At 43.0% G+C, this 16,563-nt stretch overlaps 1 protein-coding gene across 1 annotated transcript; it reads right to left on the bottom strand.

The window, feature by feature from the left end:
- Positions 1-7,082: 7,082 nt before the first annotated feature.
- On the bottom strand, positions 7,083-16,460 carry tbx2b (T-box transcription factor 2b). Its single transcript, XM_082502296.1, has 8 exons — positions 16,346-16,460; positions 15,280-16,100; positions 14,177-14,444; positions 12,532-12,678; positions 11,256-11,332; positions 10,855-11,024; positions 9,368-9,951; positions 7,083-8,946 (listed from the first exon to the last, which is right to left on the bottom strand). The coding sequence occupies exons 2-8, from the start codon at positions 15,636-15,638 to the stop codon at positions 8,497-8,499; spliced, it is 2,055 nt and encodes a 684-aa protein (XP_082358422.1). The 5' UTR covers positions 15,639-16,100; positions 16,346-16,460; the 3' UTR covers positions 7,083-8,496.
- Positions 16,461-16,563: the final 103 nt, after the last annotated feature.

Here is a 16,563-nt window from a genome sequence, read left to right as displayed (position 1 = left end):
TGAAAGAGCAGCAAGGTGGCACAGTGGTTAGCACTGCTGCCTCACAGCAAGAAGGTCTTGAGTTTGACTCCACCGTGTGGCCAGTGCCTTTCTGTGTGGAGTTTGCATGGGTTCACTGTGGGTACTCCAGCTTCCTCCCGCAGCACAAAGTCCATACCTATCATCGGTGCAACTTTGTGCTCAACATTGGGGGGGATTACCCTCTTTAATCCCATTTATACATACAAGTCTTATGTAGAACAACAAATGTTTCTGTAAAAAATGTATAACTAAATAAATCTGGGTAAATTCCCAGATGATTAAACATGCAACTATTTTGCAGGTAATACCTGAAATGAGTAAAGAAAATCAACAGCCTATTTATGCAAGATATAATATTATTGGGGGGAGGGGGGTGTTATATTGGTTGGGTCTGTGGGGGGTCATAACCCCCCTAACCCCCCTGAAAATTACACCCCTGATACCTATTGTCCATAGGCATGACTGTGAGTGGCTGTCTGTCTGCCCTGCAATTAATCTTTCAGGGAACCTTTAGAGCAACCTTAAATTAATAACTTACCATAGTCCACCCTAGAAGTAATAAATGCATGAGCTAATTCTTCAGCATTACTCTGAGTTAAGATGTTTCTAATTCTAGCATACTGTACAGATGAAAGAAAGCAGCTTACATATTTGTTTATGCACATGTTGAAGGACATATCCTGGTCAAAAATGACTCCGGGATCCATCACAGTTCTGCTGGAGGCCAAAAGTATGAGATTGGACACCACTCATGAAATGTGATTTTTATTGCCAAAATACAACAACCTCAGGTCTTTAACATGCCTGTAGTTTAACGAATTGTTGAACTAACTGAACCCTGTGAAACACGTGAAGAAGATTCCAAATTTAAATGCACAAGTTATGCTTCACTACTTTAGAGTACATAGTTACTGTTCTGGAGTGATAATATAAATCAGTTCTTGTCCAGAAATTTGTCTTGCTAATACCTCCAGGAAGGATGACCTGATAAAATTTTAACTATTACTGCCCATGGCAGGACCATCTGTGTCCTTTGTGAAAATGTATACCGCTGTCAAGACCTACCACCCTCCCAACGTGAGGAACTTCGGGCTGCATTAAAGAAGCATTGCACCCACACAGGCTGATCCATTGGTATGCATTTACCAGCTAGCAAAGGTGTAAAACAAGCTTTGTATTGTAGTATTCAGCAGATAACCAGCGCAGCTTTAAGTTTAAGCAAGTAAGCCAGATTAGGAGCTCAAGCTGGTGACTCTATTGAAAGCGTTCAGTAACATTAAACCAACTGCATTCTTCATCAGTCTAACTCCATTAATGCAGCTTTAATTGAACAAGAGTTTTACACTGAAATAACAGGTTTTTTCTTCTGTACCAGAAAACGATTCTCTGCCTTAGTTAACACTAAAATAACCCAGAATGAGGCCAGTGTTTTACCTATAAGAGCTATTATAAGTTGACATTCTTAACTAAGCAATTTTCTTCCAACATACTGATTTAAACCTGGTCAGTCTTTAACTAGACTGGTAAAAGTAACATAATTCACTAAAATCTCTTAATTCCTAAATCAGCCTGTTTATAGCTGGGTAGCAGTTAGTAATAAACAACACTTAGAAGTAATGTACACGGTCCTTGTTTCTAAAGAAGAAGCTGCATCAGTCAAACTCCAGTTTGAGTACACTGTGTGTCTGTGGAGCAACTCAAAGTTTATCCAGTCTGGCGTGGGTGTATTTTACATATGTCTGTGCTTGGACAAGCGCTGAGGGGATTGTATGTTTTTAGAAGAACTGGCGGGTTTAGTCTCAGCATTGTGACTTGGCCCAGGCGTCCGTTCATCATGACATAGACGGTTAGTCTTTGCTAATCTCTTGCGTTCATCTCTGTGTCAGCCCAGTGTGTGGAGGCCAGGCCTTTTAGTGCCATCAGAGCAAATGATTTCTCCTGGGTCAGATGTACAGATTCTGCACAGTTCCTCTTGCTGTCCTCTTTAAACATATCCTCGAGAACTTGGCCATGATCAAAAGCCTGTTTTTGCAACGACCTGGTTGTCCGACACGCTCATACCGTGTTCGTAATTGAGGCTTGAAGTGCAGACGGTGCAGATTTTGGCTGCTGTTTGATCTAGGACAGTAAAAGGTGCCTGTTTCATTGCAAACCTCCACTGTTTCCCTCAGCTGTAATGAGTGACAAAGATGGGGGTTGCCCGGTCTGGCCTTTCCAGCCACTTCATTAGCTACACCACAGTATTTGGCTTGCTCTGATTTATCTCTTTTCCATCCGACATCTTACAGTCTGTAATTTGTCTCCAGAGCAGCAGGTCGTAAGAGCATGAACTACGATGCATAGTGTGTGCGCAGACTTTGTGCATCTTATAATTTTCCTAAATCAGGCTGTGATGTATACTTGGAAACCACCAAGGATGTGTAAATTATGCAGCTCTCTTGTAGGTGCCATGTAGTACTCTTAATAAAAGCAAACACATTTGCGGTTAAATTTAAATATATAAATCTGTCCATTTGCCTCTGCTTAGCATCAATTTCTCAGATTTCTTTTAAAGAAATCTGAGAAATTGTTTCCCTTTTCAACCTTTTGTAAACATTTAGCTGCTCAGTACTAAAAAGTCTTTCCTGGAATTCGACAGACCTGGCAGAGCTTTGATGTACACTACGCCTAAGATCAAACAAATCTGCTTTCACACAACCCTTAACTGTGTGAGCGGTGCTGCACTTCACTGCTGAACAGGCCCGCCATGCTCTTTATTTAGGCTCTTATTTGTTCTGTGAAAATGACACATACAAATAACTTACGTACAGTTTTTTGAACTGATTATCTTGGAATCTGCAGTTGTTTAAAAACGGGACACAGTCCCAGGTATTATTATTCTGAGTATTGGTCAATGCTCACAACACACACACACACACACACACACACACACACACACACACACACACACACACACACACACACACACACACACAGTATTCACAGACATTTGGCCAAATGATACTATTTCTCTTTTTAAAAACTGCATGTCCTTATTTAATATTGCTCCTTTGTAGAAGACATTTATAACCCAAATCCTCTGATGTATTATTAGTTTTTGAAATGTCCTTCCCGATTTCTTTTAAGAAAGCAGTGATACTTCTAAAGTAAGTAAGTGTGCCACCTAGTGGTTGTTGCGTTTGGAAGCAGCGCTTTTAGAGGAGTGGCAGTCTCCTGCTGGTTTTCAATGCAAAATCATATGACTTCATAAATATATTTGTACTGACTTTTAGTAGCACGTTAAAAAATGCTAAGACTGATGTAGAATGGCTGAAAATGACATTAAGAGAAAAGTATGAACTATAATAGAATGACTGTAAACTTAACTAGGAGAGTTATTACGGTGGATAATATGAAAGAATTCAATCTAATTCAGTTTCAGCTCAGTTTTATTCATATCAAATCACCACAGCAGTTGCCTCAAAACACTCTGTAGTGTAAGGTAAAGATAGTGTAACGTGTGAGTCTAATCAATGTAGGCCCAGAGCAAATACACTGATTAAATACATCATTTTTAAATAAAGCAGCAAAAAACAAACAAAAAGAAGCATTTAGATCATTTGTAGAGGAAAGTGATTGTGATAAAATCCAAACTTGTCTGTTTTATAGATTCCATGCATGTTACTCTGTTTTAAATACTTTGCTTCACTGTAAATTTGTATTATCATTATTTGTATTATTTATTATTGTACTAATACTGTCACAGTCTAAATAAAGTCCAAATAGACGTCCTTCCCCTTCCTCAGTGTCCAGGAGGGGGCGATGGGCTAACACACTTCAGCTCCAAACTCCCCAAAAAGTAGGGTTCTCTCTCTCTCACTCACACACACACACACACACACACACACACACACACACACTTGATGACTTGCTGCATGTACTCCTTTCCTTATTTGAAAGCACTCATGTAACCTGAATATTGATGACTTTTATTAGTTTGCTGTTCCTCTTTCATTCTATAGATCTATGCTCGTTTAGTTTCCAGCTTTGGTGGCCCATCTGATCTGCCTGTACTCTATTAGAGCTGCATTTTATAGGTGTGTTTATTAGGTGTTTTTAATGGATCTTTTGCTCTCATGAAGTTAACTCAAAGCATTCTGCACTTTCTCCCTTCAGCACATGCCACTGGATTTAAACAAAATGAGAACCTTTTCATTTGTATGTTCTGCTTTTGTGCAGGTCTCTATTTTTGTGTGAGGAGTTGGCTCCCTGAAGCCATTCACTGAGGTTGTGGGCTGTGCATTTTTCCCTCTCACTGCATTGTCCTGAAGGAGAACAGAGGTCTGTGATTGGACTCTTCCTGCTCCACTGTGAACCAGTGCAAAGGCTGCACCTGAGCTAAGCAACCAATAGGCCGCCTGCTCTCTCAGTAGCAGCCTGCAGAGCCACAGGATGACAATACACACTCTGTAGACACCCAGCATACTGTACCAATACCTCCCTCTCTTTCACACATACAAAACATTTAGCCAGCTTGTCAAAACTTAGCTACAGAACATAATGCAAACCCTTTTTTCACTTTTTTGCTGTTTAAATGTTTATGCACAGGCCTAAAATTTTCACTTTGTAATATAAAATGCAATTTCATGTGCTTAGTATCGGATCTAATTGGTTTCTAGCGGTTTCACTTGTAAAATAGATCAGCACATTGTTATCCAAGTCAGCTTCTTCAGAGATGAGAAGGTTTCTTGAGGTCATGAGTTCATTTCTTCCCCATTATATTAATGTCATATTTTAATCTCATGAAGCAAGCATAAGATCAGCAGACTTATTTGAGTAGTACCCTTAAAAAGTGGAAAATTGATGTCAGAGTTTGATTTCCAGTGCTGCAGTTCTTTATACACTTAAATTAATTCTAATTTAGCGACAGACAAAGAACACGAGGAAAGATGATAATATGAATTTTCACGTGTTATAAATCAGAAGAACTATTCATGGTGATAATACTACAATTAAAAGTATCACATTCCGGATTGAACCACGTCAAAAGCGATTAAGTATCAGATATGAATAAGTGCCCACATATATGTTTCGTAAACAAGCTTAACCTCTGTGCCGTCATTCAGCTGCATGTAACATGATCATTTTTACAGTTTGTTTTTATTTTGTTTCGTGTCGGGTCGGTGCTACTTTAAAAAAATACACTTTTTTGTTTATTTCAATCAAATCTAATGAAAAGCATTTTTTCCTTTTCAGTGTCACCATTACTGTCGGATAAAATGTAAGTGAATAACAAAGTGTGCCAGTCGCCTCTGACACGAGCAGAAGCAGTCTGTAATGTTTCACGAAACTGAAAAATCCAATAATCATAAGTTTGGTCTAAACATTTGCTGAACGAGGGTATTTAGCTGCTTTTCGATTGCAGGGCTTGACTGCGAGTGTAGCTGTAAGAAAAGCAAATGTAAAACTGTTAATAAACTACCAGTTTCTCCATGCAGTTACATAAGTAACCTTACACCCGGAGGCAGTAGAATATTTGTGTAATCTGGGGCATGCTGACTGATGTGAGACTAGATCCCAGCAGGCTCTGAAATCTCTCCTACAGGCCTGCAGATAAGCAGAGCCTCTGCGCTGCTGTTTAGCTTTCACACAGTCCAAACAGGATAAGTTGCAGTTTGTCTCATACGAACTGCGCATTTTCTCCTGTTTTCCTCCAAAAGCATAAATAACATCATAGAGCAGCACTGATCATTTAACAAAGTTGTGAATAATCTTGGCCTTTTTACCCCACGCCGTCACCAGTCATTAGTTATGATCCACGGGGCCTCCACAGGAGCCTATTGATCACTCGCTGACTGATTGATTTAGACAAATACTTTTTTCTCCCAGTGTGCGAGGTCGACTCGCTCTCCCTGTTAATTGAAGATAACAGAGTGGCAACAATGGCCCCCGTAACAGAATGAGAGTCCTGTGATTGTCGCTGCAGAAAGAAAAGAAAAATGAAGAAGAAGGGGAGGAGGACGAAGAGGAGGAAGAGGGGAGACTCTCTAATTAGGAAGCGGGGCGGTGTGGAGGCTGTGGCCGGCAGGCAGGCGACAGACGCCGGGTCCCGGACAAAAGGCTGTCTGCTGCCCTAAACTCCCCCTGCTTAACCCTTTAAACCGAGACACACACACATGCAGTGACACACATAAACACACACACTGCTGAGGCCTCGGCGCAAGTCACATTTCTACTGAGGATGAGTTCATGAATGTACAGGAACACACACACAAATACGCAGCACTAACGAAATATTGCATTCATTCTAAATACTTTAGGCTCAAACTCCAAACACCATGCATGTTTGGTTTCATAATACAACATTTATTTCCGCAGGTAAAAACACGTTCTGTTTCACACTCGTCGGTCGGACTCTGAGCTGCTCTTTGCTTTAAACAGTTAAAGCTGCTCTCCGGCTGCAGCGGATGTGTGCGAGCGCAGCAGAGAAAGCTCTTCCTATAAATACTTCCATCACTTCAGTGTTTCTAAAAATACACACAATGCTAAAGGAAATGCTGATTGACGGCGACCGAGGACCTGCTCGAAATAGAGCTGTGTGTACAGAAGACAGGTCCAGGAACTAAAACGATGTGACAGACTGCTGCAACAAAACACGAGAAAATAGAACATAAAAATGCAAATATAGAGGGGCAAAGCCTGCTCTTTAATTCGTTTGCTCATGTAAAGTCTGAAACAATAAAGCACGCTCATAGCTGTAGTCTCAATGCAAAAATTCTGCCAGCAATTTTGACCCACAAATTTCACCATGCAATTTAAATCTGCTTTTAATGACATGCAAACTCGACCCAGACACATTTTCTTATCAAATTTAGTAAACCACACTTTTTCCTCCTGTTCGATATGTGGCCGACAGGGGGCGCTCCTGCCCCGCGCGTACGCGTGTGTGTCTACAAGCAGGCCCTTATTTGTGTGAAACCTTAGCTTAGATGACTTCATTAAAAAGGCTCCAAAAGTGGTGACAGTTGGTAGAGTGAGGTGATAATAATACTAATACTAATAACAATAATAATAATACAACCTTTCGCACAACATTTTTTTATTGAAATTGTGAGACAAACAAAAAAAAAAGAAAAAAGAAAGAAAGAAAGAAAAAAACAAAAAGAAAAAAATACCCGGACAACCAGCATAAACAAGATATTTCCAACTTTAAATATATTTATGAATAGATATGAACGATGCGCCCATAGGAGGAATTACTTTGAATGTCTCCTGGCTGAAGTGAAATAACCTGAGGTGTTTTAGAATCCATGTGGAGCTCTCTCTATCTCTGTTCCTCTGTGTTTGTCGGTGGATGCAGACTAAAACATGGCACACGTCTCCTAAAAAAAGTCATCGATGCTTCATACACGGTTTTTTTTTTCTTTTTCTTTTTTCAAACCAACAAGCGCTAAATAGCTTTCATGTACAGTATATGTAAAACGGGGCGGAAGGAGGAAGAGGAGGGGGCAGGATAAGTAAGAGGGGGTTCCATTCGAAATATATACACGCTAATATACAGCCTTGAATAAATTAATACCAATTGCATATTCTTGGATCTTAGCTTTATTTACAGATTTTTTTTATTACATAAATAGTTCAGAAAGATTTTTTTTTCTGGCATTAAATGATAAACGGTTCTTTCTTCCTCTCGCAGGCGGGACGTTCACCTTCCATCCCTTTTGAAATAATCAGACTTGCCTGTCGGCGTCGTAAGCCTCGTGTTCAGGCGTGGAGTTTAGAAACCAGGCTCGGATGCTCAAGTGCTTCAGGTTACCCAAACTTTACAGCACACACTTTCCACAGTGCCCCACGCACAGTGCGGAGCTGCAGGCTCTCGGACAGGTTAGACCGCTATAAGAGGCCGATGGTGGCCTTGCGTGGTCCACCTGTGATATGACATGATGACGTTTAATTCACTACTTGTTTGCTTGTTGTCACCGTGACTCTCTGATAGACGTCCTTGGCCTTAGGTTAAAGGGGTTTTTTGTGATTATTTAATTCTTTATTTTCCTCACATTTGAGTTATTTCCTTATTATTCTTTTCTAAATCGTTTTTATTTAATGAGTGTAGGATTGCAGCAGGGATTTTTTTTTCTGTTTTGTGTTTTTCTTTGTTCTGGTGGGTCTGGCCGTCTTCAAAAGCTAACCCTAAAAACACTGGGATTTCAGGGAGGACTTTGGTGTCTGATGGTGCTGAAGCTTTTCACGCTTTCCAACAGGTCAGCTCTGAAGGAAACTTTCAATACTTGTGAATTGAAAAAGATTAAATATAATTACATAGACTATATTTCTGTCTACCTGCAGCTTTGTTCCAAAAAATAGTCATAATTGGCCTTCATCAACGCCCATCAGTCATGCCTTCATCCCAGTCTCTGTAATGTGCTGTACAGGACATATGCACTTATAGTCCTCTAGTATTCAAGCCAAGTCTTCATCCCAGACAGAGAGTCTTAATCACTTGGGACAGTCTGTATTTGGGGAGGGTTCCCTTTGGCCCTCCAGGCCGCTAACCAGTCTCTGGATGCTCTGCAGCTCGTTCACTGAGTCCTTCACGGAGGTTTTGGGAGACGCGACCCTCCCACTTGAGCCTCCTGTCTTGTGATTGCTGTGGTGCTCCGGTGCTGGGCTGGTTTCCCTACTGCCCGGTTTGGAGGACTCTGAGCCTGGGTTGATGCTTCCCTGCAGGCTGGTGGTGAGCAGGCTCGAGCTTTGAGGCAGAGACACCGGGAGCTGGTAGGGGTTGAAGCGGAGCCGTGGCCTGGATGAGCCGAGGAAGGGGTTCCTGGAGAGCGGACTGGATGTGCTGGTGGCTGGGAGGGCTGAGGCTGAAGCTGCTGCTGCAGCTGCTGCCATGTAGGTGTAAGGATACGGGAAGAGACCCCCAAATGGAGGCATGGGGATGCCCTGAAAGTCGAACAAGGAAAGACACATAGTCAGTGCAAAGATCACTGATGTGGGACGATCATCAAAGAATCTCTTCCATTCACCTACTCACAAAAACATCAGATTCTTCCGTTTTCTCAGACTGTTTAAAACTGATTTAAAAAGCACTGAAGCAGTAATATATTATTCCTGGGTTTTGTTTATTTATGTATTTTTACAAATAGATGATTCTACATTTCAAAAGGTGAATTTGATGAGTGTACTGTTGTTTTAATCATCAACAAACCTAAATTCCGAGCTTGCTGAGTGTAGAGTTTATTTCAACAATCACAGTGTGAAGAAGGCAAAGTAAATCATGTCTATGTCCCTGTCCTGCTGACGTCACATGACTGCTACAGGTGTGGAGAGGGACTAAATCATTTAAGTGGGCGGCTTTCCTTACCTGAGAGGCAAACATGTGCTGGGACAGATGGAAGGGGAAGGGGTTTGGGGTTCCTCCTGTGCCCTGGGTGGAGAGGCTGCCATTTTCCAAACCACTTGTTCCAGATACAGAGGCCAATAGATGCCCCATGCCCATAGCGGAAAAGGCTCCAGGGGCCATGGCAAACTGCCCAGGGTGAAACAACAGTGGCGATCCGGTGTTCAGAGGGTTAAAGAACTGCTGACTGTGCAGGCCAGACAGAGCCAAGCTTTGTAAATGGCCTGGGCTGAAGTGTGAGGGGCTCTCGGTCTGGACTACAAGAGGGGAGAAGGCATCCTTAGTGGCACTGATGCCTCCAGCCTCCGAGTCCTTTGTTAACACGTCTGTGGTGTCCTTCCTGTGCCTGCTTTCCACTTTGTCCTTCTCGAGGCTCCTTATACTGAATAAAGAGTCATCCTTCTTCTCAGCAACGGCTCTTTCCCTCATGCGCTCCTCACACCTGGAGCTGTAGGGGGACACAGGTTCGGGTCCCGGGCTGTTGGACCCGGTGCAGCGCTCATCTTGATGCTCCAGCTCTTGCTCGCTGTCAGTGCATGTTTTATCATCTAAGATGCAGAAATCAGAAAGCAGGACACATAAGCACCAGTCCTACACTCTAACCCACACACAGCAAATCATGTGGTCACGAGGCTGGTTGGGACGCTCTCTCCAAATCCACCTTGTATGTTCCAGTCTTTGAGAAAATAACATTTAACCAGCATTTTAAATATTGTATTAATTTTGAAAAATATTCCTTGTCAGCCTGTGTGTAATGTTTTAGTGAGCAAAGATTGGAAAAATGAACATGTTTAAATTTTTATCAGAGCCCTTTAAAACTAAATGCTGAGACCTAATGAGACTCATATATAATGGACTATTTCTGAACTTTTATAATCGAGTTATAACATTCAGATGAAAATTTGAATTTCAAATCCCACGGCAGTCCAAAATTAGGCTGATTTTACTGTCTTTATACACAGTTCTTACCAACAAAATTAACAAATTAAATAAAGGCGGGTCAGTGCGTTATCCGAGGCAACCTTTGGTTAACAGGTGAGGAATGCAAACCAAAAACCAACGCAAATCCAACAGTAATATGAGTAACAACCAAACAGTTTGGAGGTCAGAGTCCTGTGGCACCGTTTAAAGACATGTCGCTGTTTTATCTGAACGCACCACAGTCCAAAAACCAAACAAAAACTGAATCGCAAAAATCAAATGCCACAATAAAAATCTAGAACTAATAGTGTAATAATAATAAAATAAATAATGCATGTATGACAATAATGCATCTACTTTGTGTCACTGTTTACTTTGCACTCATTTAATACTTTATCACTTTAAAATATGAAATTATTTCATAACCTAAACGATCATTGCAGCAGCTCGTGATTATTAACGCACCCCGCTGTCATGAAATCCAACAAAGCCCCTGCACCAAAGAAAAAATAAGCGGTAGTATCACTAACCTCGACTTGGCCTGCTGAACCTCAGCGGGCTGGTACCCGCTCCCAGCGGGGAGTGGACCGTGTCCCTGCCGGCAGGAGCTTCACTGGACGAGGCGTCCGAGTCCGCGCCCTCCCTGTCCGCCTTGCACTGGTCCTCGTACATCCGCAGCGAAGGCATGGACAGCTGCTTCCTGCAATAATAATAATAATAATAATAATAATAATAATAATAATAATAATAATAATAATAATAATAATAATAACAACAAATGAGTTGTCCTTGCTGAATTTAAAAAAAAAGGCCGATACTCAAAGCGCGCAGGCACACACACACACACACACACACACACACACACACACACACACACACACACACACACACACACACACACACAGAGCAGGTGTTATACAGCAGTTTGTACCTTTTCTCTCTCCTTCCGTTTCCCGTGTCTCTGAAACCTTTGGCGAACGGGTTGTTGTCGATCTTCAGCTGTGTTATCTATCCAAAATAGAAGGACAGGAGCCGTTTTATACACAGAGAACCACAGGAAAACACACACACACATTGTTAGGCCCCAGTGTCTCCACCTGGTCCACATGTATTAAAACAATGCCTTTGGATTAACACACATACAGCGTAGACCTCGGATTTGCATTATTAATTAAAACGTAATGATGGTGCGTTATTCACATAGGCCCCCAGAGAGAAATTCTGCCACGAAACATTCCTCTGTGGGGCCACAGAGGCCTTCGACCCCCAGAAAAATGGCGGAGGATGCTATACTTGAACAGATAACGCTCATATCAATAATTAATACGGCGGTTTGGAACACTGCTGCCTCACAATATGTGGAGGAGGCCTGTGTGGCTCCGTGTATTTGAAGGAGCCACACAGGCCTCGGGGGAGCTTCCGTGCTCCTGGAGGCCCTCCGTGGCCCCAGAATTCAACGCTTCAGGCGCTTCCAGTTTGAGTAGCGAGTCTGAGCATCTGCCCAGTCTAGCTGCAGTGTGACCAACCCTTTAAATGCCTCCTCAATTGTGTCTTTTTGCCATAAACGTTTAGAACATGACCCCCGCCCCTGGACACGAGTCCCAATTAGCTTCAAGAAGGAGGCGAACGAACAGCCAAGGGCTTCAAAATAATGCCATCAATTTTTTTTTTATAAATTCAGGTGGAATGATTAGCTTTGATATGAAAATAAATAAATACATAAATAAATGACTCTAGTGTCACTTTGACAAGACAAAACTTTCAAATATGACGCCAGTCATTTTTAACGCAGCGTCACAACATTCATAACCTCCTTTCTCCAGCATTTATACGCCTAATTTATTCACTTCTGGACAAGGTAATAGCCCATTTATAGCCCGTGAATAGCCGATAACACACACACACACACACACACACACACACACACACACACACACACACACACACACACACACACACACACCATTTGAATTCATAGATATGTCGGCTGCAGCCACAAATCCAAGCAAAGCAGCAATTAAAAAAATCCAGAGGGACATGGGAGTCCTCTGCAGGGAAATTAGGCGACCTACAAAATCTGATTAAGTCTTCGGGGGTTGGTGGCGGGGGGAGAGGACGCTGATGTCGGACGTTTATTTAGGATGTTTATTATGCAAAGTATAGCAGCCATATTAGAGGCCGTCGGTGGAGTGTGAACGCTGACTCACCTTGTCGTTCTGATATGCTGTCACAGCCACGAACTCGGTCTCGGGGAACACGTACGTCCTGAAGGTGCTGTAGGGAAGCTTCAGGATGTCGTTGGCCCGCACTATGTGGAACCTGGGCTGGTACTTGTGCATGGAGTTCAGGATCGTCTGGACCAACACACACAGAAAGCGAAGCTTTCGAGTGAATATCACGGTATGTTTATGTCTCTCTCTCTCAGATGCTCAACCTCGACACCAGGCAGAATCTGTTGCAGGCGGATCATCCAGCGCATTGTTATTGATGCTGTTATAATTACTGTGTAAGCAGCCTGGTCTGTAATTAGTGCGGGGCAAAGGGAAAAACCTTACCAGGCCACACATGCTGCCATGAGGAATCAGAACCACAGAAAAAACGATTTGATCCAATTCCTAACAGCACAAAGAGCTACAAATTTCACAAGTACACACGCACAGAGCGGCGTGGAGTTACTGCCCGGTGGTCTGTTTTAACGCATCAAAGACATCACACGCAAAACTTAAAATTCCCCCAAAATGGACCGGACACAAAGTGACAGTAAAGATACAGAAAACCAAAAACTTTAGGTGACTGTACGAGGCAATGCAAGCCCGAATCAGCGCTGCACACACCAAGAAATTCTGCTTCTTAGCTATTGCAAATTATTTAGACTGACGCGTCATGTTCCATTTATTTGCAGTAGAAAGCACACAAGGCTGCCATTCAGATACACACTGCAAAATGTGATAATATGCCCCTTTGCAAACTGGTAGCGTTATTATTTATTTTATTTATTTATTTGATTTTAAATGCTTTGTAAAAAGACAAAGTAAAGCCAGTTATTTTGGATAAAACACACTCCACAAATATAGAAATGAAAAAATAAAATACACAATATATGCAACAGCCATATGAGGTTACTAGCTGGAGGGAGCGTTTCGCACTCACTTCATGTTATTTCTTTCTGACCCGATTTGGTAATACACCACTTAATCCTCAGCCTCGCAAACAGTCGGCTTAGACATGCTGGGTTTTTCTTTTCTTTTAAGTTCCCAATACAATCGGGCCTAAAACAAAGGTGTACAGTAGGGAGGTGCAGTGCAAACTACGGTCAGGGGGTAAGGAGGCCTGTAGGTGCTGCAGCTCAGGCAGCTGGGCCTGGCTTTGGATATCAAGGTGGAGAAATTGCAGAGCCGCGATATTCTGCAGAACATCGAAGAGACACAAGTTCCAAGTCAAGTAGCGACAAAGTGACAAAGCTTTGGGTGTAAAGACGCTACATATTATATTCTCCGTTAATTTCATTTTAGAATACTGTAGGAGACGATGATACTCTGAGCAGATTTATGTCAGTGCTCCACGTCTCTCAGCTTTACTGAAGCTACTTGATCATTTTTCTGTGGCAGTTTCATACTAGAAATTCGCTCTGTGCTCTTTTTTTTTCCGGATTTTTTTTCCTGTGATCAAACATTCACTATCACCCATTTCCCCTCACCTCTTCCAAAAAAATAAATAAATAAAGTAAATAAAAAATCCATAAATGTTGAAAATGTCATCTCCAGTATTTCAACACTCAGTGCAGCGTGTAAATATGAAAAATATCCTCCCTGCACAGAAGAAAGAAAGGAAAAAAACTCTATTTGTACTTACAAATCCATGTTTGTCCGAGATGTTGTTGGTCAGCTTGAGTTTATGGAAAGCAACAGGCTTGGCCATCCACTGCTCGCCGGTGGCCGGGCTGTCCGGGTGGATATACATCCTCTTGGGCATCTCGGGGTCGGCCTTGCCCGCCACCATCCAGCGGGAATTGTGGAACTTGTAGCGGCAGTCGTCCGCGGCCACGATGTCCATCAGCAGGATGTATTTGGCTTTTTTATCGAGGCCGTTTATTCGCACTTTGAACGGAGGGAACATCCTCCTGCGGAAAGAAACACACGCCGGGAGTCAACACGCCGCGATACAACCCGAACACAACTGCACATTATCCTGCAACATTTGAGCAAATTTGACAAAAGAGGCGTTGAGGGAAAAACGCGGCGCTCGTACAGGCAGAAATATTGCAATTGTCAGACATTCTTCTCCAAAGCTGCACACTGTTAGGCGACAGCAACACAAAAACACAGTGCGTGTTTCTGTGCGTGTGTGTGTCCAAGCCATCCACTACAAAGCTGAGGAATATATTTATGACCACACCACCTCATGTCCCTGCTTTTTGAAGTGACAGCCTGTTTATAAAACCCAGAAGCTCTGCTGCCTCCACAGAATGCAGTTTAGGAGATAAAACCTGATCAAAGCTCTTACCACATTTCCCCCAAAATATCCCAGATATGTGCTGTGGTCACGGTGGAAGTAGATGACAAATATTTCAAGACAAACGGGAGCTTTATTCAATAACTGGCTCCTCACCCACAAATGTAGATGTGGCATAGTTATTTAAAACGACATTTAAAACTGCTATTTAGGGTATAATTACTGGTAAATGCCGTGTTCTCGCTGTTTTTGTTAAATATAGTTTTTATTTTATTTTATTTAAATAAATGAGCAAACCAACAATCACTGCAAAAATATGTACCGACCGTGCAAGGCCTGATAAAGAGGCTGCCGTTTACTGGCATTTTAGCTGCTCTAAAATTCTCGAGTAATTCTCCGAGCTTACTTGGACTAACCGAAAAAGCTTTAAACTGTATGGAAATAAAAACACGTTCTCCGGATATCCGTGAGCGGATCTATATGCATCGGGCGAGAGTTCTTACCTTCCTGACTTGGTAATAACCATCTCCGTTCCGAGTTTGTGAAACTGGTCCCAAAGATCCTTGGCTTCCAGTGTAACTTTTGGATCGTCGTCCACTTCCTCCTCGGGCTCCAGGCTTTTCATGCTGCGGAGATGAGCCGCCTGATGGTGACTGAGAGCCGGGTGGAGCCCAGCCTCCGCCGCCCCTGCCAGGCCGTGGTCCGTGATCGGCTTAGTGAGAGCACCGGGAGGGAGGCTGAGCGCCGGGAAGAAGGAAGGCTGAGCGGCCGCTAGAAAGGCGGACATGGGGAAATCGGTCGGCCGGTGTGCGTGGAAAGGGTGATAAGCCATTGCAGTCCCTGTGAAAACTGGATCTCTCATCGGTGCATCCACAAAAAGCGAAGTGAAATAACAGATATTTTAATGGTATCTCCCCCCAGCCCAGAGCCAGAAGGTCCGCTCTTCGACAGCACTCAGTAATGTCTGTAAAGCGGCACAGTGAACACACAGCGCGTTATCGGGGTGAAGAAAATAGCCCAGAGTTGCTGCTGATGTGCGTTTCCTTTGGTTCCTGCACCGAGTCCGTCAGCAGAAGTGGCGCTTCAGTAGAAGGCAGAGCCCGGCTGCGCTGTGTGCCTCTCAGAGAAATAAGCAGTTTCTCAGTCATCCCACACTGACTGGAGAGATGTGGCCCCGTTCACTGCAGATCTGTGACTATCTCACATGTCCTTCCTGCCTCCATCCCCAACACTAATGAACCAAGCCCCTTTGATTGCTGATTTTACGCTTTCTGGACCAATTGTGGGCCCCTATAGGCGTGGTTCTGACAGCTCCGGCCAGACTCTAGGAGAGGAGGGGGGACAAGAAGGTGTCGGAAGCATTAGCAGTAAGAAAACATGTCAACAGAATAAAATATTAACCAATGACAGGAAAGATCGGGAAATCCCACCCCCATTTCTAAGCCAAACACCGGGTCAGCCCTTAGCTCTTGGCCGGTGGAGGCATCACCTCTCTCGGCTAGCTTTTTTATAATGTCGCCTGCGGAAAAAAACCCAACCTGTCCACAGACTCGGTGTCTTAATACTCACCTTCATACAGAGGAACAGCCTCACTTCTCCATATTTGCCACAGTGTTTTCGAACATGTCACAGCAGTAAATCTCGCAGCTCATGCTCTGCATTCCGGAGAGATTTCTTCTCAAGAGCTGCTGCTCTCTCGGTCGCTCTATAGTCTCTATAGAGACTTCGTAATTATAGCGTCGGCTGTTTTGACGATTAGGCTGGATTTGCCTCACACTAGTCCAGGC

Source organism: Aulonocara stuartgranti (genome assembly GCF_965226115.1).
Source record: "Aulonocara stuartgranti genome assembly, chromosome: 14".
Classification (NCBI taxonomy): domain Eukaryota; kingdom Metazoa; phylum Chordata; class Actinopteri; order Cichliformes; family Cichlidae; genus Aulonocara; species Aulonocara stuartgranti.
This window is presented reverse-complemented; position numbering and strand designations above follow the sequence as displayed.